Source organism: Protopterus annectens, chromosome 13.part0, assembly GCF_019279795.1.
Source record: "Protopterus annectens isolate FY-2018-M chromosome 13.part0, PAN1.0, whole genome shotgun sequence".
NCBI classification, from domain to species: domain Eukaryota; kingdom Metazoa; phylum Chordata; order Ceratodontiformes; family Protopteridae; genus Protopterus; species Protopterus annectens.
This window is the reverse complement of record NC_056747.1, coordinates 395,604,151-395,627,526: the sequence shown is the minus strand read 5'-3', so window position 1 is coordinate 395,627,526 and position 23,376 is coordinate 395,604,151. Positions and strand designations below refer to the sequence as shown.

Genomic DNA, 23,376 nt, shown 5'->3' with positions numbered 1-23,376 from the left:
TTTTGAAACAGTCTCAGAGAAACAGAACTCCCCACATGGAGAATCAGAAAGTGAGCCCTCCTCTGAGTCTGAATCAGAAATCTGAGGAGAAACCCCTGTTTGTGTCCTTTCATCTTCCTGCACAGATTTAGAATCTTGAATCTCTTCAGAAAAAGAGGTACAACTGTTTATTTAACCAGAAATTACTTTACAAGAAGGATCAATTGCCTGAAGTAAACCCTTAGCCAGACCCAGTAAACTACTCCTGTCTAAGGAAATTTGAGGAGGAATAGATACATGCTTAATTTTCTGTTTCTTTTTCACAAGAAAAATGGGGCCAGCAGTGTTATTAATGGCAGCAGCAGCTTTCCCAGGGATGGGCACAACATTTTGACATAACAGGGAAACCTTCCCTCTTCCCTCTCCCAGGATCGACAACAGTGGCTTTCCCTTGCCCACTGAGGGGACCCCCACACCCGCAGAGGGTGCAGCTAACCCCTGTTGACAGCAGCTGTAGGTGATACACCAGAGGGATCTGAGGTGAAAGATGAGTGGTCTAAGCTACAATAAATAGCATCAGCAGAGTCCACCCCCGCCACATGGCTGAGGCAAATCGCGAGCCTACAGTGTTTTTTGTTGCTGGAAGAAGGACCAACCATGAGACTGACAGTTTGCTTCATGTTCAAGCCAAAACTGATTCCTCTTTCCTGGGGAAAACAAGCAGCAAAAGCTGGTAAAACTTAAGTCTTTACACATCACTTTTTCTCATACAAATGTAGTAAAAACAACTTTAAACAGTCTGTCAGCCTTAAAAAGTAAAATAAAAATTTCTCCACAAATTTTTTTTCAGTTGCTTTAAATAACTTTTAAACTGACAGGAAAAAAGAGCTCTCTCTTTTAAAAGTACATTACAGTCCATTTAAACACGCACACCTAGATTTAAATTAACTTTCCTAAACAGAAAAGTATTAATAAGCAAACTGCTTTTTTTTAAATTAAAGGATTTTCCCCAAGGGGAACTTATCTGCCCAGCAAAGGAACAGCACAAGCCGACCATCAGTCCTTGAAAGCCTCAGAGGAGTGTAGTGCTCTAAATGGCTTTGTACCAAAACCTGTCTTTTTAGCCAGCTCAGCTTGAGCTGACAGATGGTTTGGGTAAATGGAAGGTGCCCTTAAGCTTTTGGAATCTGGCTGGCTTTTATAACATATGCAGGTTATAACCCCATATAGCTAAGACTATTACATAGTGATCAATATGATGAACTTCAGACATTTGACAATCATTTCTTTCTTTCCTGGCTAACCACAGACAATCCAGGCTTGTTCTTAAATATTGGTTGCTGCTATACAGATTCTGCTTCTGCTTATTTCTCAGGTAGATAGCTATGGATAAGAATTTAAGTTTTAAAATTTTGTTTTCAAGGTTCCATTCAGTATTTTTATCCATCAATTTCTGCAAGTAACATAAGCTACATGTAGGCCATGTGGTAGCACTGGGTACTGAAACAGGGGTAAAATGGCTATTTTTTTCAGTATCTGCTTAAACACCCCTTTGTCAAGTCTACTGCTGTCAAGCATCTAACCGTTCCTTGGTTCTCTGTCAACTCATAAATTTCTGTCATGGGTAGGGTTACCATATTTGGTTATACGAAAAAGAGGACGAAAAAATATGTGCTGGTATTATACCAGCATATATTTTTTCATCCTCTTTTAGGGTTGCCAGATTCTTGACTGGCCGGGTCGGAACAAAAGGTCTTTCACACTACGTGAAGACTAAAAAAAAAAGGTCTTTAGTCTTTAATGCGGAACATTGCAGTTCCGCATTAAAGACAAGTAGCTCCGTGTTTGGCGATTTTTGATTGGCCCATATGCTGGTATATGAACCAATCAAAAACTCACACAGCAGACCCTCTTCTGTTCAATGCGGAACATCAAGCAGTTCTGCATTGAACAGAGCTCCGTTTTTTTATTTTTTTTTTATTGGCTCATATACCGGTATACAAGCCAATCAAAAACATCGAGCAGTTCCGCATTGAAGTATACAAGCCAATCAAAAACATCGAGCAGTTCTGCATTGAACAGAGCTCCGTTTTTCAATTTTTTTTTTATTGGCTCATATACCGGTATACGAGCCAATCAAAAACTTGCACAGCGAACCCTCTTCTGTTCAATGTGGAACATCAAGCAGTTCCACATTGAACAGAGCTCCGTTTTGCAATTTTTTGATTGGCTGGTATACCGGTATATGGGCCAATCAAAAAAAAAAAAACAAAGCAGAGGTTGTTTTGCCGGGACTCGGGATCAGAATGCCCATCCTGGGACAATCCTACTGAAATAGGGACATCACACACACACATACACACACATACACACACACACACACACATACATACACACACACACACACACACACACACACACACACACACACACACACACACACACACACACACACACACACACTCTACAGAAAATTTACAACTGAGATCAACCTTTTATTGCTATAATATACAAGTTTCAAAATGTGCAATGGTTTGACTGGGAAATTTCCCTTAAGAAGTTGTGATCTGCCTCCTACTTATATCAAAACCATAAAGTAAACTGAGAGTGGAATTGATGCTTTGCAGCTGCCTTGCTCAATTAACCTCCAGCAACAATGCATATGTCTCCACAATTGTGCCCCTGGATTCTACTCTGCACACCCTCCATGTTCTGCCGCAGTCATCCTTTCACACAATAGCGACATTGCCAAATTGCATGGATATGATCCTAACTGCCACAAAAACAGCATTAATACTTTGATTTCCTAAACCTCCCTCAATAACTGCCCAGCCCCAAGCTCATCCCAACCCTATGCATTCCCTGCATCTCACCTGAGGGTTAGAAGTTGAAATGACTACCATTATTGCTATTATCTTCGATAAACAACTAAATTTTGATTTCATTTATACAACATGGCTGAAAAAACTAACCTTACCTTGGATAAATTGTAAAGGCCTAAATCTCTGTAAGAGAGAATGCTTCTGTCTTCCATGCTGTTTCATGAACTCTTCCCACATCTGTAATAATGTAGCCTCACCATATCAAAGTAAACTGGAATAAGCATATAACAGGATTATCAGTCTTGCTTATGGGTGCAATAGCTATATCCACCACTGTTTTTTTTTCTGAAAGGTCTTGGCTGGCTTGAATATGCCCACTACGTCAATTTTATATAATTGTGCTTGACACAAACCTCCTCTGGTACCAAAGCTGCCATCATTACCCAACGATTCTCCTACCAAAGCTGTCATCATTCCCCAGTGATTCTCCTACCAAAGCTGCCATCATTACCCAATGATTCTCCTACCAAAGCCGCCATCATTTGCCAATTATATTAACTGAAGTGCGTCTACATGCAGCCTTAGACAAACCATTCATGAGTTGGCTCATATTCTCATGTTCTTCAGTAAGTTTGGTGCCTTAGTGTTTTCCACCTTCTCTGGAAAAATTTGGAATAAACTCCCTCCTGTGAAAATAACTACTAGAGAAAGATGAACATTTAAATGCTTTCTAGTCTCTCCCCTTGGTAATAGTTGACTATTGCAACTCTGGCTTCACCTGAGTGAGCGAGCCATCTCCTTGTTATTGCTTTTGTGCAACTACTGAAGCTGCAGCAGACTTAAGTTTTACCTCCCTTTCACTGAATACTAATTTGTATCAATATTTAAGAATTGTAGACAAATCCAAAAATAATGGGGAGGGGGCAAGGAATCAAAATCAGGGATGTTTTTTAAATAGTGTTCTAATTCACTTAAAAAGTTGATAGAACAACAGCATTTGCATCAACATGCATTTTCTTTACAATAAGAATTATGAAATTCTCACGTCTGGCTTTACAGTCTAACTATAATCAGGACAATATGAATATAATGAAGACATTTTATTTATTGACTAGGACAACCTACTCTATTCCTTCATAAAAAATATTTCTTTCCTACCTCCCCACTGTCAATTTACAGACACCACTACCACTAAATGTCTTCTTCGCTGCGACTTCTTTTTCCTCTTGACCCTTCTTTCTCATTACCTACCAACTATAATATACAGATCCCTTTACTTAGTCATGCTACTCCTCAGCTTATCCTCTATTCATCTCCTGCTGCTGGCCAGCTGTCATCCTACCATGACTCTGTCATAGCTCTCAGCATCTCTCCAACTCTGTCCCAACCACCTATTCATCCTTATTCCCTACACTATCCACAAATCACACCAAACTTATCTAATGATGCACCTTACCTTTACTCTAAACATAGACTGATTAACTCCATTTCAACTCAAAACCAAAGTAAAATTAAGTGGGAAAATACTCTTCAAAAACAAGTATCAGTGAGTCACCCTAATCCTGGTCCCATCAATCACAACCAATATAAAGACAATTGTTTTCCACACACTACACTAACCCTACAACAGTCAACCCTCACCTCAACCCTGGTAATTTACCTTTTGCAGCCATAAGGAATAAGAAATAAAATTGTTGAACTACATGCCTAGATTACCCTTCATAAGCCTGATATTCTCCCTGTAACTGAAACTTGGCTTAAACACAGCATAAACAACTCTGAAATTACACCTGCCATCTATAATACCATCCATAATGACCACATAAAGAGGAAAGGTAGTGGTCCTACTTTAACATTATACAACAACTACCACATGTCACTTAACAGACCAATTTTAAAATTCAGTTCTACAAACCTTCTTGTGACCTTCCTGAAATTAAACAACTATAAACAAGTATGTATTACTGCTCTTTACATCCCTCCTGGTGACCAGTTATACTGGAAAATATCCTACATTGGATATCCATAACAAATTCACAAGAACAAAGACTATGAATGATACGAATGTCAATTGGTTGGACATAAACTCTAACTCCCCTACATCTAGCATGAACTTATTTGGTTTCATGCAACTAATTAGCAGCCCCACATATTATAGCAAGACATCAAATCCCCTATTAGACTGGATCCTAGTATCAGACTCTAGCAAATACACCACCTCAGGTACAAGGTTTGACTGTCTCACTGATCATCACCAAATCTATGCAACCAGACATCTCACATGGCATGTTTATAAAACAACACACAACCTTTCTAAGTTTAACTCAGAAATTATCTTTACTTCCACATTATCTATTAACTAGAACTTCCTAAACACCCTCCCCTTAGATAATGCTATAAATGAAATCAGTACAACTTTCCTGAATATCTTAAATAGCCTTGCACCTCCTAGAAGGAAGAGGTTAAAAACAAATAATGCAATTTAACTATACAAGAAGACTAAAAATCTAATGCAGTGTACAAAAAAAATGGTGAAAGAATGGTAAAAATATAAAACACCATAATATTTTAAACTTCAGAATGTTTCACAATCGTACTGAAAAGCAAATTAATGAAGACAAAAAACTATACTAACTTTCAGAATAATACTAAACACAATCCTAAAAATTCTGGACAGCCACTAAAGAAATCTTTCATCCCGGCCATAAATATAACCTTAGCCTCTCTTTCCAGTAACCCATCACTCAAAACCACAATGCAGCTTAACTAATTTCATAGATAGTAAAGCTTTTTTAACCAAGGATCGCTCAGCGTCTAATCCTAAACCTGCCCAACATCCATGTATCACCACATCCAGTTTCACTTTCAAACCTGTGCCCCTATCCTTTAGAAAATTGCTCTTAAACTCAAATTATGCTCTACTTCAGCTGATGATCTTCCAAGCGAGTACTTTAAAATAGTAGCCGATAGCATTGTCTTTCATGTCTCAAGCCTTATAAATAGGTAAAACCAGGAATCCCACATTCCCTCACTCTGGAAAACGTCACACATTTTCCCTCTGTACAAAGGGGGAAATTTAACAGAAATTACTAACTTTAGACCTATAGCAGTCATTTCCCCTCCTCCAAAACACTTTAAGAATGCATTCATAATTAATTGCTGAACTATCTCCTGCAGGAAGAACTCCTGTTCCCCACACAACATGGCTTCTATCCTTCTCATAGCACTAACACTACACTTCTAACCTGTATAGGTACTGTCAAAAAGCTAGAGATAATGGCAAACTAGTCTCTTCCTTATTTCTAGAGTTTCCTAAAGTTTTCGACACATTTTATCACAGAAAACATCTACTTCAAATGACCTAATTATGTCTCTCTCAGCCTACCCTTCTATGGTTCAAAAGCTAACTATCTAATAGACATCAGTCAGCAAAATGGCACTCCACCCTCTCTCCATACCTCCAAATCAGCACCGGTGTACCACAAGGCTCTATCTTTGGTCCCATCTTCTTTAACATTCTCAACAGCACCCTCCACACATCTACACAACAGGCCTCCCTAATAGAGTACACAGATGACTCCACATTCATTTGAACATCTGACAGCATGGCACACCTCCAAAAAATTAGTCAGGAAGCTTTAACAGTGACTGAAACATGGCTTTGTAATTTACAACTCATGCTCAACCCCCCCCCCAAAAGAAACTACTAATTTTTTTCAACTCCCTCTCTCATGAGAAAAACAACATCTAAAGTCCTCTCTCTTGATAATACAACCACTGAAGTCACTTCTCATAGCAAATTATAAGGGATGACACTAGCTGATAATCTTAAATTCAATCTGAATATACACAATTGCAAAAGAAAAACTTATCAAAAACTTAGGATGCTTTATACAGCCAAAAACTTTTTCACAGACACAACTAGCACTACAAAAGTTGGCTTTGTTCTTGTTCAAAACTAGGATAAACTATATTCCTAAATGTGACAAACACCTAGTCATACCTTACATCTCTATACTCTCCCTTTTATCAGTCACTTCCTTACTTCTAATAATTTGCCTCCCCAGGCTTTCTCTTTAAATATGGCATAAGCCGACTCTTCTCTCACTTCATATTGCAATTTCTGCTTGTATTATACTTTATTTATTTTTTTTTTATTTTATTTTATTTGCAGTTGTTTAACCAGGATAGTCCATTGGGCCAAAATAACCCGTTTTCAATGGAGTCCTGGGGAGAAAAGCTCCACACACAGATTACAAAAAGATTACAGTGATTAACATTTTAACAATTCTGGTTAAAAAACAGAACAAAAAATACTGAGGTTACAGTCAAAAATAGAAGGTTTTTTTTTTTTTGAGGGGAACATTGCTCTAGTAGGATTAAGAATAAGTAGTTAGATGCAGTAGGCTTAGAATTTGCTAGATGCAAATAAGAAGTAATTTGCTAGATGCAAATAAGAAGTTGTTTACTAGAAGCAAGTATGAATTTGCTATCTGGAATTTGTGAGATGGAAAACTGTAGGAATTGGGGAATAGGTTATGAGGGATGGGAGCAGGAGCATTCCCATGTGGATGTTAGATGTGAGTGGAGTGATTTTTTTAAAGGATGGGAGGCTAGTGATGGTACGAATGGAGGGAGGGAGGGAGTTCCATAGGCGTGCTAGGGAAAAGGGCAGGAGATTTTTTCCTGGGGGGCGAAGGGGTCTGTAAACTTCTATTAGGTTTTGATTGGTAGATCTGAGTAGTCTTTGTGTGTAGTGCATTTTAAAGGTAGTGGAGAGGGAGAGACAGAGGGATGGCTGGAAAATGAGTTTATGTGCATAGGTGAGCTGAGTATAGAAGAGGTAGTTGGGAAGCTCTAGCCAGTTTAGTTTGTGGAGAGGTGCGCAGTGATGGGTTGATGATTTGTTGCTAGTGGCGAATCTGGCTATTTTATTATAACAAGAGGACAGTTTAGTTTTGAGAGATGATTGTAGGTTTGTTAGAAGAGGGACACCATAAAGAAGGGAGGGTAAGAGAAATGTAGTAGAGAGAGTAAGCTTAGTAGCTGAGGTGAGGAACTGATTGTGTCGGTAGAGCATGCCAAGTTTTTGGTGGGTTTTTTTATGTTTAGTAGTAGATGGGAATTGAATTTAAGCTTGTCATCGATTTGGACTCCTAGTAGTTTGGTTTCAGATACCAGTTCAAGAGGTGTATTATTTTGGCTGGTGATGGAGAATAGTTTTCTATCAAAGGTATTAGTTTTAGAGGGGGTAAATATCATAAGTTTTGTTTTAGCTGCATTGAGTGCTAGATGGTTGTCTTTCATCCACTGTTCTGTGGTAGAGAAGGCATCTTGAGTCAGCTTTAAGAGAGTAGGGATGGATGAGGCAGCGCAGATGATTGTAGAATCATCTGCATATTGAATAATGTTAGCATAAGGGATTGAGTGGAAAAAATCATTAATGAATATATTGAAGAGGAGGGGGCCCAATATAGAACCCTGTGGGACACCTGTGGGGGTGTTGAGGAAGAAGGATGTGGCTTTTTCCACTTGACAGCTTGTTGTCTGTTGGAGAGATAGCTGGTAAACCAATTGAGAGATGAAGGTGATAGGTTTAGGTTAGACAGTTTAGTAAGGAGTAGGTTATGAGAGATAGTGTCAAAGGCCTTAGAGAGGTCGAGTAGGATGGTAGATACAGTGAAGCCAGAATCTCTAGCTTTATTCACAGTTTCCAGGAAGGATAGGAGGCAGTCATGGTGCTATGATTAGGTCTGAATCCGTGTTGGGTAGGAGTTAATAGGTTGTTGTCCAAGAGATAGGTAAGGAGTTGAAGATGGATACATTTCTCTAGGATTTTTGAAATGGGAGAGAGGATGGCAATGGGCTGGAAATTGGTAGTATTAGTATTATGGCCACCTTCATGCAGGGGAATGATGTAAGCTTTTTTCCAGATTTGTGGAACAAGACCTCCTTGGATAGAGCGGTTGATTAGGATACTGATAGGGAGGGCAGTGGCTTCTGCAGCTATACTGAGGAAGTATGATGGAATGTTATCGGGGGCATTGGTGCATGGTGTTAGTTTCTGCAGGAGTTTTTTATGGTAGAAGTAGGGATACGTTTATTGGAGAAAGGAGGGGGTTGTGAGGATGGGGAATTGGAGAATGAAGATGGAGTGGGTGATGAGAAGTGGAAGTAGGAGGTGAATTGTTATTAGAGAATGAAGAGGTAAGTTTGGAGATAGAGTCTATGAAGAAAGAGTTGAATTGGGTGGCAAGATCAATGTCTTGTACATTTGGGCAAGGGATTGGGTTTTCTGTTGTACCAGGTTTTAAGAGGGTAGTTATACCTCTCCAGAACTTTTGTGGGTTGGTTTTATGGTTGCTTTGAAGTAAGGAGAAGTAGTTTTGACGGTCTGCTGTGATAAGCTTTTTAACTGAGTTACGAAGAGTTTTGTACTCATTGAGGGTAGAGGTAGATTTGTTCCTTTGGTAATGTGACCAGGCTTTGTCTCTAAGTCGCATGGTGGTTAGTGTGTTTTTTGTTAGCCAGGGGTGGTTTTGTTTTTTATTTTTTTGGTTTTTAAGGGAGCATGAGTATCTAGAAGATTTAGGAAAGTAGCATTAAAGTGTGCGATTGCATTTTCTAGGGGTAGAGTTTTTAAGGGGTACCAGTTAAGTGATTTTAGGGAGTCAGAGAAGGCTTCTGGGTTGAAGTTTCTATGGCATTGGGTAGTGATGTAATTATGAGTAACTTGTAAGGGAGAGGGAAGATGCCTAGCGAAGATGGGAAGGTGGTCACTGAGGGAGTCAGGAAGAGTTCCACTATCAGGGTAGTAGTGGGGGTGAGAGACTATGATCCAGTCTAAGATGTTGCCACTAGTGAAGTCTTTAGAGGGCCTAATCATGGAGTTGATGAGTTGGGAATAGTTATACAGGTTGATGTTTAGGGAGTGAGTAGGGGACTGAATGGAGGACCAATTAATATTGGTGTCTCCCATGATAATAGTTTCATTAGAGATATTAGTTGAAAGCCAGGAGAGGACATTGTCTCCAGGGGGGATGTAAAGGGAGGCTAGGCATATATATTTGTGTTTGTTTAACTGAAGTTGAGCAAGTATTAATTCTGTATTGGCGAACTGGGGGATAGCTTTATTATAGGGAGTAATGCATAGAGAGGATGAGTAGAGTAGAGCTACTCCACCACCCTTTTTTTGGGTACTGTCTGTTCTGATGATAGAGTAATTAGGTGGTACTATATCTCTGCATCTTTTATATGAGGTTTTAGCCAGGTTTCAGAAATGGCTAGGATGTCTGGTTTGTTGTGGAGTAACCAGGCATGTAGGTTTGGAATTTTGTTAGCCAAGTGTTATGCATTAAGAGATGCTAGTAGAATGGATTTAGATGTAGAGGAGGAGGTCTTTGGGCCTGGGTTAGGGTGTATATCTCCAGATAAGAGTATGGATGTTAGAAGTTGGATTATGTAGTAGAGGTATTTGAATTGTTTTGCTTGAGTGATGTGTGTTGAAAGATTTGTGAGGGATATGGAGGATAGAGTGGGTGTTGAGGTTTTATAAGGAGAGATTAGTTTGTAATGAAAACATAGATTGTAGTTGATGGGATATAGTTCAGGAGAGATTGAGATGAATGAGTGGGATTGTGATGTATGGAGTGAGCAGGTTGTGTGTAAGAGTGGGATGTGGGTGATGGGGTTAGGCTGGGTAAGATAGTAGATGTAGATTAGGTTCAGAATGAGTAATAATTGAATTGAGAGGGATGAATATTTTACATGCATGTTGGGATTTTGTTAAGCAATGTAATGGTGTTGAGTAAGGAGGAGGAGGGAGATATGTGGTGTATGTCTGGTGTGTATGGGGAGGGGATAGGAAGAGGAAGGGGTAGAGTTTAGTGGTTGGAGAGGAAGTAGGAGTGGCTATGTGGGTATAAATCTAGAGGTAGTGGGGGTGGGTGAGATTTGGGGGTAGGGTAGGGGAGCGGAGCGAGCCTGCAGGGCGAACGGAGCGAGGAAGAACAAAAAAAGAAAATCATCAGCAAAAAAAGTATCAGCCACTACTGATGATATAGAAAGGTAAGCAGGTATAGTAGATGTAAAACCAGATAGGGAGAGGTAATTTTCAGGACTGAAAAGATGTTTTAATTTAATTATTTTATGTTGTAGAGGGGGTGAATTACCAGATTATTGACAGTGAAAAATACTGGCTCTTAAGCTATTTAGTCAGCTTCATAGGAGAGAAGCCAAAGTAAAATTAAAGTTGTACCGTCTTTTGGTTGGTAGGTGCTGCCACCTAGTGGTAAGAATGAAGAAAGCAGGCAGGAAAGGTGTGCAGGTCACCTAAAACTTTCACTGTGAAAATATCTAGGACAAAGGTGACTTAGGAGGGGATGGGATTTTTGTTTGGTCCACTGTAGGCTGCTGAATCACTTACAAGGGAAGTTAGACAAAAGTATATGAGTTACTAAGTAGGTAGTTACAGAGACAGTAGTTGGTTTAAGGCTACCTACATTCACAAAGTTTACTTTAGGGCAGTCTTCACAGAAGTTCTATTGCTCAATCTAGCTGGCAAGCTCCAGGGAATTGTCAGAGGTATTGCAGGAGGTATTCCGTTTTTGTTTTTGAGGTAGGGAGGGAGCTTCTGGAGTGAGCTTCTGGAGTGAGGAACTGTAAAATGAGAGGAGAGACAGTCTAGGTTAGGTTCTTTAAATGGTGAAAGTTGCAGGTAAAAAGAGGAAGGAGTACAAGGGGAATATTCAGTAGAGAAGGAATAGTATGCAAGTAATTTAGTAGGTACAATACAGAGCTCAAGGGACAGACGTAGAAGTAATATTGTAGGTGGATAGAGAGCTTGAGAGATAGACATAGAAGGGGAATGGGCTAGCACATTTAGTAATAGTGTTACAAATAAGTTATCAGACAGGGACAGTTATGAAGCAAAAGTACAGTTTTGGGATAGTGCAACAAGGCCTTCTACAGCTATGTAGGTTATGATACAGGGTTAACAACTCAATCACTCTACAAAAACAACTCTATCACAGTACCCCAGCCTGGTAAAAAGGATGGGGGGATTAACAAAGGTAGCTATCTAACAATCAGAGAAAATATAACAGGCAGATATAGCACTAATAAAGCAAGTACAGGCAGATAATACATTTAGCAAAGCGATGTAAATGGCAATGCAGAACACTAAAAATAGAGCTTAACTTTAACGGAGAAAACCAAAACATTATATTCTGCCAGGGCTGTCTAAACATTAGTAATAGCAAAGATATGTCCAAGCAGAGTCTTTTGTTTTACCTTTAATTTCTCTATAAACTGGTTAAAATTTCTCTAACTGTTAAATCAGTATCACATAACTTGTATATATGCTTAACCAGTGTTTTTGTATTATGTCTAACTGGGTGTAATTATTTAACCTGCAGTTGCTTTTTTGTATTGTTTTTAAAGACTAAAATTATTGTTCTTAAAATGTTTTGTAATATTTTGGAGCTTTTCTCTCCAGGCCTCCACTAATATTGGGCTCTACCCAGTCGGAGTTTCCTGGTAATCAAATGTCAATAAAAAATAAATGTAATCCTCAGTGATTTACCAAAAAACTAAAACAATATGCTAGACTGGGAAAAATATAAGGCACAATCTGGGGCATTCTGCAAAAATCAGGGATGGCTGAACAGCAAGGATAGCAGGCAAAACACCTCTGTATAACAAATGGCTTTAAAAACTGTTAGATACTTCATTCTGCATTGTTTTGTGATAGAAAGAAGTTCTAACAGCTTTTAAAAGATTTATCTCACATTTCATATTTATAATTATATTTATATTTACATTTACTGTGATTCTGACTTACAGACAATTACCATCCAGCTTTTTAATAGTCAGGAATTTGACACCTCAATAACAACTGCTGAGAGGTGTGAATGGGTTAACTATAGGTAATCATATGAGGAATGTCTACTTCCCTGTTTTGTATGAGTTCCTTATCTAATATGCTTACTTCTTGTCCCTACTCACCTTAATGTTCCCGTTTAAGTGATTTATTTGTTGTACCACCATTAAACATTACATTTGTCACCATTTACATGGTTTGCCTTTAACAGGCTTGCTTGCTCAGACTCCTACATTCATCACTCCCAAGCAACATTTTTACTTCAGGTAAAAAATGCCAGCTCAGCAACATTGTACTTGTTAGAATAAAACAAAATTCTTAATGGCCCCCACACACACTGTATACGTAAGCACCTCACACCACCCCTTCTAAATTACTGATAGCTAAATGTAAGCTGGGTCTAGTATGATTAGTCTAACTAATTTTACAGAAAGCACCATTGACTAAATTAAAGCAAATGGCTGAAGATGTACTGAAATAAATGTATTTATGCAGTACAAAGCCCCAAACCTCTCCTTGTGTAGACAGCTGTAACTCCGCAATTTTTATTTCAATGTGATCATCTCAGTCCTTGTTGAACCTTGATGGCAAAGGAAATAAATGCACCAACTTTGCACTACCCTACCCAGATGGCCACATTTTTAACTAAACTGCAAAAAAATTATTATTTGACCAAATTTCCTTCATTCAAACCACCCACTTCTATCTAAACTACACAGAAAGGAATACAACTGTTACAGACTTCCATGCTCTAATTTTTACCATTTAACACCAGCACAACTTTACATACCATAATCTCTACTTTTTTATTCACCTTCTTTAATATGCTCCACTCTTTGCCCCAGCCTGGAAGCCACAACTTTATATGCTAAACAAGTCCAGTTTTCTGACTTCTTCACTGCTGAAACTCTAGCACAGGAATTATCTCTTCCCCAGTTTAGGGATTTTACTCTGTTATCATTATTGTACAGCTGTCATAGTGAATAGGCAATCCTGTGACTAATTATATGTACTTCTTGTTCGTTTTGCTTCTTTCTAATGAGAAATCAGAATTTGTATTCTTTTACGATACAGCCTTTGCAAATGCAACAATTACATATTTAAAGACTGCAACACTGATATAGCAAATATATAAACATCACAAATGTAATCAATCAATTCCACTCATTGCCGCAGGTGTTCAGGGCTGTTGCCATGGCAGTTCTAAATATTACCTGCTGATCTCTGTGGTTAAGGAGTCTTGAAGATTTTCATCAATTTAAAGGGATTCAGCTCCCTACCTCAGTGAAGTCTGTGAGTCTTGCTTCACTCCATAAGATACCAGGAGGAGTCTCAACTATTCTTGTGTAAATGATAAGAATGTTGGAGAATTCGGCAGCAAACCCCAGCTGAACCTTAATTCCACAATCAAATGTTATATATCTGCTTTCTGGCAAGACTGAAAAAAAAAAGTTTATTAATAATTAGTTATTAAGTTTTGCAGATTATATGCAGTCTTACTATATTCAGTAATTTGACTGTCCTCTATAAATGCTTTTTTTGTTTTTCCCAGCATACCCTCAGCAATATAAGCATCCTTGCCTTCTCCAGATCTCTAATCATCAGTGGCATTACTTACAGGTAGCCGGCATTTTCTACCACTATATCTTTTTTTCATCCAATATAATGCCTTCTTCGGTTCCTTTAGTAAGTGCTTCCACCATTTTGAAGCAGCTTTGTAATATTTGCTGCTCTGCAGAGGGGGATGAGAATATCTATGTTTCAGATGGCATGACAGTACTGACAGTACAGCTTCTTGCACTCAATCCAAGACGTCATGCCCCCACCAGTTTTTAGGGGATGTGGGGAATGGGCTAGCACATTTAGTAATAGTGTTACAAATAAGTTATCAGACAGGGACAGTTATGAAGTCAAGATAGCCTGTTAGGCTAAAGACAACAAGGCCTTCTACAGCTATGTCCAAAACCTCAAAGGTAACCACACAGCAGTGTGCTGAACTGCTAGTAAATGTTACCACCTTCATTGAGCAGGGTGACATAACAAACCTGCTAGCTGACCAATTCATTTCAAAGTCAGGCTTTTGACTTTTCCAATCAGAATCTTAAATGTGTGTATCAATTCAGCCCCTATCGGTTCTTCTCCCCAATCCTTTCACCAACAGCCTTAAAGACTTGTGTAATATTTACAGACATCTGTCATGGAACAGCCTTCACTGCTGGTGGTGATGGTGGCCAAGGCTGATAATTCTGGTATATTCCACCAAGTTCCACTCTAATATGCCACTACAGTTAGGTATACATCAGTATGGAAGACTACCTTTGTGAAACCCATACCCAAAGATTCTACACCTACTTCCACCAACCACTTCAGACCCATCACAATACTCTTTACACTGTGCAAGACACAGAAGAGGTTAACTTGCACTCACCTTACTACTACCTGTAAAATACCACTTGCTCTCCAACAAACAACATGGCTGTTGGGCAGGTAGAAGTACCCTGACTGCACTACAGACCCTAACAGACTACATTTACCAACATGGACAAAGGAACCTTACTGATGCCATGTTCATTGATCTTACCAGATTCTTTGATGTGGGTGACCACTCTATATTACTCATCTACCTATAGACACTGGTATTAGCTGTGAAGCCACTCTATAGTTCAAGGACTTCCTGGTCAACAGATCCTTTAATGTAAAGATAAGCACTTTCCTTTCTGACTCCACCTACACATACTTATTTTCCTCAGGGTTCTATTCTTTCTCCACTGCTATTTTCCATTTTTAAAGAAATTTCCTCTGGATCTACCCCACCTACAACTTCTATTATATGCTGGTGGCATGGTCATCTATAGAGCCAATCCCTTCCTTCTAGTAATCCAAACTCAGTCAATTTAAGATGATCTCCTGGCTCTAAACTGGTTGCTTGTCAACATAAACCTTCTTCCAGACCTTAATAAAACCAAATGTATACTATTTGGTACTAAAAAACACTGTCCCTTCCTCTCATAACATTTTTAATTGTCAATTACTACTTCTTTTGTCTAGATTACACCATCATCTATCAGGGATATATTCAAAAACTGAGATCCAAAATCAATTGCCTCTTATTCTGGACAAAGAAAATCTCACATTACTTCTCATCTCCTGCCAGATCAGCCTTAGGCAAAGGTGCCCTAATTGTTCAACTCCAGTATAGCCTACCTTTATTTATCACCACTTCAAACAAAAACACAACTGCCCTGCAGACCTTATCAAATACAATTTGCCACTTTATTACAATATCCGCTCGGAATGAACACTACTGCCCCACTTTAGCCAAAACAAAATGGCTTCCGATAAGAGCCAAAGCCAACCATATACTTGGTTTCTTACTTTTCAAATAGCTCCATGAAGATGACGTATCTCCCCTCACAACGAAACTCATTGCAGTCGGCTCAACCTAGAGCCTCAGAAGCCAATCTGTTGGTAGGTCTTCACTACAAAACCCTGCCACAAAACTATATTGTGCAGATCATAGCAACTCTGTTCTTGCCCTTAAAATGTGGCAAGCTCTCCCTTATGACCTCACCTGCCAAATAAGCTACCCCAAATTTAAGTCAGAATTCAAACAGTTCCTGATTGGTCATCACAAATGCAAATGCCAAGAAACTGGGGACATTGCTTAAATATAAAACCTCTTCCTTTCTTTCTGATTATCTCCTAAGCAATACTGTTTCCTTTAATTCTATGCCTTACTATTTACATGCCTTTCAGTTGACAGGCACTTTACTCTCCTGAACTGTGTTGTTAGATATCTGTAACACCATCTTGTAAAACCCTGGGGATGTGTAACTATCAGTCTGTCCGTGTACTTCCGTTTCTTTGTACATCTTTTACTTTCCGTTTGCATTCATGCCTTGTGTTATTAGACACATATGTTTTCAAGAGAAATCTTGATGAGTGGATGGGAAATAGAAAGCTCACCCCGGGGATCACTCCAGTGGCTGTACTTGGTAGTGGCACTGGGAACTAACGTCGGGCGGCACGATGTCAGGGCACTTCTATGGGCTAGGCTTGTAAAGGCTCCAGGGCCATTAGCCTAGTACACACCTATGAACCTATATATACCAGACTTCAGCTCAATGCTCTCTACATGTTTCTTCATTCAAATGCTACTTTTCCCCTGCCAAATAACAAGAATCCTGTACCAAGAGCTGATAAGAATCAAAGTTCCCCTTCAGAACCTAAGAGCCTTGAAGTTTAATTAAAGCCGTCACACCAAAGGCTGCATTCTATCATCAGGCCTCGCACATACATCTCCATTCTTTATTTTTATACTTATCACACAAAGTCTCATTGCTTGAGTTGCATACACATTTTTGTGATTTTCTGTCAGCATAAAGGAAAATTGCTGCAGAACACCTTCATGGTGTGGTATGCTTAGAAATGGGGACAGGTGTGTGTGATACAATTAAATATTATTACTCGTAGTCAGCACTTTCGTATACCTATTGTTGTTATGTGGAAGATATATTTTTTTAGTAATTACAATGAGTGTGTGTGTGTGTGTGTGTGTGTGTGTGTGTGTGTGTGTGTGTGTGTGTGTGTGTGTGTGTGTGTGTGTGTGCGTGAGAGAGAGACAGAATGTGTGCATGCAGATTCAGCTTTTTCCCATTTATCTTTATAGTGAATTACTTATTAAGTGACTAGGAGTTGTTACTTTGTGAATGCATATACAGTAATATAAACGGTATAATTTTAAATGTCTGACAGTAATGCATTAGTTAGCACTTTCTCAAGCCATTCCTTCTTACCAATACCCTGCTCTCCACCACTCAGCATGGCTTTAGACCAAAACACAGTAACATTACTGTATTGTTAGATGGCTTTAGACCAAAGCACAATACCATTACTGCATTGTTAGACTTCTTTAACAGTGTTAATCTAGGCCACAATACAGATAATATTGCATCTGTCCTCTTCTTGGCCCTATCTAAAGCCTTTGGCACTTTCTCCCATAATAAACTGCTCCATCAGCTAGTCTCCCTTCATCTGTCCTAGGGCCAATCCCTCCCTTCTAGTTCTTGATCTGTCCTACTGCAGGGTCTCCTGATTCCTTAGGTACCCGCCTGACAGATCTTAAGCTGTTAAATAGCAATCTAGCATCTCAACCTTTTACCAGTCTCTGCAGATATTCTCTAAGGTACCACACTGGGACCACTCCTGTTTAATATATTTATCACTAATTTATACATTCTGCCTCAAATCACACCAAACTAGTCCAGTACACTTCTGAGACAACTTTTATCTGGTCTGCACAAAATCCCATTCTTTTAAAACAGTTTGCAGAAGATTAATTCTTCTCCATATAAAACTGGCTACAAAGTCAAGATTAATACTAAACCCCAAAAAGGCAAAACATCTCCTTTTCACTTCTAAGTCTCAAAGCAAATGTAAAGCTAACTTTGAAATCACTAAATAACAGAAATATTGAGATAGTATCTATTGCTAAATTATTAGGGTTTATAGTAGATGACACCAAGATATTTAATCTCCACATCCAATAACCAATTAAAAAAAAACATCAGAAGTTGGTTCTGCCAAACAGAGCCAACCAATATCTGACTTAAAGCAGCCAGCTAAGATTACCATTCACCTACCTTTCACTTACAGTTCTGTATGCCTCTGCTATTTTCACCAACTTCCTGTCCATCCTGCAGTGCTATAATAAAATGGCCAAATTTACTTCCAAGCCATACTCCACAAATCATTGTATTGTCCTAAGTCACCTGCGCTAGCTTGAGCTACCTCATCTCCTCTCGATTTCAGTTGCACAAAGATTAGTCTCTCACCCTGAAAACTGCTCTGCTCTAAGTGGATACTGCAACTCCACTCCACCAATAGAACTCTCCGTTCTACTAACAAACATCCCCTCTCAATTCACAAAGATCACAACAAAACAGGAAATGCTCTTTACTCCAACTGTATCTCAAGATCCTACAACTCAAATCCCCCTCTAATCAGACTCCTCAACAGCACACATTCATTCAAAGATAAATTAAAACTGCTCTTACTTAATGCCTGGCTAGGTCCCTGCAACTCCCCAGGCTATTTTATTCCTAAACTACCTCTCGTATGCACACATACATGTCAATGACTATCTCTTCTCGTTTATCTTATTTTTCCTGTCTTCTACGATTCATATGACAAAATGCATATAATTATATCTGACCTAATGTACTGCACTCAGAGTTGACTTTGCTGCTGTTTATTTCATAATGATCTACTCTATTTATCCTTACATTGTATGTAATGCCACTAATGTTACCTGAGCAGTTTGTATATTTATAGTACTACTGAAATAGTTCTCATGGAGCTTTGTATGTAATGCTGCTAAGTGTTTCCTGAATATTCTATATGTTATATATATGCTACTGTTATTATTTCTTGTGGAGCTTTTCTCCTCAGACCTCCACTGAAACGGGACTTGTTTGCCCATTTGCACTTTCCCGATAAACAAATGTAAATAAATTAATTAATTAATAAGGCATCAACAGAAGCTAAGTGTCATCTCTTATGATTCAGTTACATCACCTTCTGTCTTGTATAAAATTGTGAATCTAAACCATCTAGTTTTCTTTTCCTAAAATATGTAGACTTTATTTTGATTGTTGACTGTTAGAACAAGTGAAAGACATGAAACAAAAACATACTAACATTTGACAGCACCTTTGACATTTCTTGACAGTCAGATTTCATCAGCAAGTTTTTTTTTTCTTTTTTAATTCTCATTCATTGGGAAATAAGTCACAAATCACTTCCTTATAGGCTTCACTGTTATACTACATTATATGTACACACACATACATACATACATACATATGTATGCATTATTTTTATGTTTCTAGAAAGAACAGATAAGTAAGACAAGCACACTCACCATACTCCACACTTGTTCAACTTGTACTCTCATTTCTCTGGAAAAATATTTTGTGGTGGTATATATATACCTTCTAACTTCCATTTTGGATATTTGTTCCCCTAGCATTGTTCCTCCCAGCCTCTCAACCTACAGGATGGCCTCCCCCATTCCTCCTATGGTGATTAAGGCTTACAGAAATGGGAAACCTACTTAAATCTTTGGAGCAGTGGCTCCAAAGAAAAGAAAAGAAATGCATTGGTGTGACACAAAAACACCTAAAGGACCCACTATCCGGCCTTCCAGAGAAACAAAGAAATGACATCAGACACATGACTATCTCAAACTCAGCATTCCTCATCATAATAAGGTGATTATGACTCATGCCATTTTGGGTTTGGCCATAGACATGCTACATATTCCATGCAACAGTCATCCAGACAAAGATAGTCACGCATTTATCAATTTAAACTATGAAACAAGTCAAAATATGCAACTGTACAAAAAAAGACATTTTGTTTTAAGCCGTTGTTCTGCACATCAGGCTGGATCTGCTGTGGAGTCAGTCTCACAGTCAGCACTACTATCAGTGCTGATGCTTAGGTTCTGCACAAAATGGACCCCCTACCAAGGGGGAACGAGCAAAGAAAACCACCGGGAAGGCAGGAGTGACATTCATCACCTACCGTTGAGGTGAGTGTCTCAAACAGCAGTAATATGTTATATGGTTCTCTTCTACCTCTTTGGCATAGCAAGTCTTGCTTCTAAAAGGGAATTAGTGAGGATAATCACTAGACACTCCAAAAACAAGCATATAAAAAACTCTGCTTGTGGCCCAATATCATAAAAAAAAAAAAAAAAAAAAATAGATCAAGAAAGTAAATAAATAGACCCTTAGAAATGTCTAGGTGGAAGCCACCTTTATTGGCAGTAGTTATCTTTGTTAATAGAGGAAGATGATGCTATGTAGAACCCCACCCTTAGTACAGGAATGATTACATCCATTCCCAAAAGAGACCAGTCCTATATGACGAACAATGTAAGAGGAGCGTATTACCTTAGAGAATCTCTTAGAAAAAATGGTAGTTTTTTGCAATGATGACCAGAGTTGAGGGCATCAGTCCCAACATGGAGAAGTTTATATAATGTCTCCTTCATCTTTACCCTTATGTCTGGTTCTGAATGAGTGAGGAGATTTGCTTGAGCTATGCTTAACATCTAATCATGGTCTTCAGATAAGAGGACTTAAAACGCACTAAAGAGAAAAATAAGCACACTTTGAAATATCAGGAGAAATTCAGCCAATAATGACAGCCACAGCGAAAATATATAACTATACAGCTCATAGCAGAATGCCAAGAGGGAGAAAAGACACGAACTGCAACCAAACACTGTGACAAAAAAGCTCACAGCAGGCAACAGAAGGGCTCACAGCAGTTACTAGGTGAAAATATAACTGAACTGTAACAGAACTGCATGGCTGCAAATCCTGCAGCAGTTTTACCAGCAGTCAATGAACAACACTAAATGTAGTCGAACTGCACAGCTGAAGAACTTACAGGATGACATCAGCGATAATAAGAACAAGAAAATGCATAAACTGCACAACGGTATGGCTACCCACAGTAAACAAACATAATATCAATTACTACAGGACAGTATGACTGAAGAATCTGCAGTTCATCAGCAGTTAAAAAAAACTGGAAATGCACCACAAGGCAGATGGGACTGAACGTCCCATCCCACTTTACTGATAAGTGGTCTATGAGCATCCCCAGAGGCAAGGACCAACGAGCTTCCACCTAACCTCATACACTGGACACCGAACCTCTAGGCCATATTTCTGAAGTGCTTCTAAAAAAGGTGTTTCCCCCCTGAGGAATCTGTAACAGCAAAAAGTAAGGACAAACTTATGTTATACCTAAAGAATAAATGATTATTAATTATCACTGAGAGAGACAAAATGCCCATGCTATCCTGATCCCTACAGGGGAACTGCTTCTAGGCCTTAACAAGATACCAAGAAGATCTAAAGGGGTTTCTTCTTCTTATAGCTCATATAGTGTATGCCGCCTTGAGGAGGGAGGGACTAGTTTGTAAGGTGGGGTGTTACACTGCTAGGCAAAACATGGCTGAAAATGATACTGGGAAGAGACCATACAACCCGACATGAGCTCTCATTCCACACATGACTGAATGTTATAAGACTGGTAGGTATAAGGATACTGTAGCTAGAAAGAAGTGCTAGTTTATTCCTTTGCTGTTTTGTGTGGAAACTTAAAAGAAATAGGGTCTGAGTGAAAAAGCTAAATTTACAGTACAGGCCTAGTCTAAACTGATTACAATGTACTAGCTAGATGTGTAGTGCAGTTTAATTGCTATTATAATGTAGTACATGCTTTATTAATCAGGTTATAGAAAGTGCTGCTCTAGATTAATTACCTAAGGCTGAAGACAGCATGTTCTAGTAATTTTTTTTTATTTATTTAATTCATGTGCTTTTCTTGAGGGGCATATGAACTGGTCATACTTTTGTTATAGCACTCATTCATATTTAGTTACTTGTTAGCCAGGTAATCCCACTAGGCACAAGTCCCTTGTTTCATAAGGACTTCGCAGCACTTTCTCCTTAAGCAATTTGCTCAGTCACACAGATACAAATGCCTCAGTGCTAACATACTAAAAAATGACAATTATTACATCCATTTCTGCCTTCATTAATTCTGACTTTTCTTTCTGTATACTTTCATTACTGTTTTCAGTTTTAACATACAGTTTTATTTATTTTTTAATTATGTTTGTTAACCAGGTTAGTGGACTGATCAAAAAGGATCCAGTTCAGCTACAGCCAAAAAGTAATATTAAGCACAAAACATGAAAGTATATATAAAATCAAATTTGTATGCAGTAGTTAGAAGAAGTTTAAAAATGTTATATGTTACACAATTCAGTCATATGCATGATTGCTATAGAGGAGTTAAGCAAAAAAGTTCTGTTTCACAGTGGCAAACCAATGTTTTTCAAAAAAACTAACTAGTGTTTACCACTGTCAAATGTTTGTTTTATTTTCTTGTACTAATTTGAAAATGCTGTGTTTCATATACTAATTGTGATTTGCAACAGCACTTAGAAAATAGATTGATAGAAACCCTTTATTTCCATTTATACTATTCAGTATTGTAATTTGCTAGCTTTGAGTTCCTTAGTAAACAGGAAATATAAATTTTCAACTTCCATACTGCCGTCTTCTAAGTTATAGTGTCCTCTCTGGCTCTTGCAACTCTTGAGAAATAGAGATAAATTAGCAACTGGGATTACAAGGTGACCTACTCAAGCACCCCTCAACTGTATATCCCCTTACTGACTGATGGCATTGTGCTATCGTCAGGGATGTTCTTGTTCTGTCACTTACCATGTGCTTTGGCCCACTGCAGGTTCCTGGCAGAGTGTTCATCCAAGCTGCTAGACTGCTTGATTTTGTCAGTTAGTGCTCGTCTCTCTGAAAGGTTACTCCGAAGCTCTAAGGCTTGTCGACCTTTGGTTATTTCACACTGGCCCATATCTGGAAGGGAGGAAAGAAAAATAATCAAAGTTGTTCTCCGTGTACAATTTCTCATACTCTCACAAGACACAGATTCTGTGATCCTCTGAGATTAATTAGTAAGTAAATAAATCATACACCTCATACTATCTGATATTTACAAAGCAGCAAATAGTAAGCAGCAAATATTTTTTATCCACAACATATCCCATATCAGGAATACATTGAGCTGACAGAGGAGGTAAGGCAGAGT

The 23,376-nt window shown here is 38.6% G+C and overlaps 1 protein-coding gene across 1 annotated transcript in view; it reads right to left on the bottom strand.

Annotated features, from left to right (window-relative positions):
• LOC122787359 (mucosa-associated lymphoid tissue lymphoma translocation protein 1-like) overlaps positions 1–23,376 on the bottom strand; it is a 584,376-nt gene that overhangs the window by 48,708 nt on the left and 512,292 nt on the right. The window contains exons 16-17 of the mRNA XM_044054015.1: positions 22,995–23,144; positions 13,962–14,119 (exon numbers count right to left, since the gene is read on the bottom strand). Coding sequence (XP_043909950.1) covers positions 13,962–14,119; positions 22,995–23,144 — 308 coding nt within the window. The remainder of the gene's footprint in view (positions 1–13,961; positions 14,120–22,994; positions 23,145–23,376) is intronic.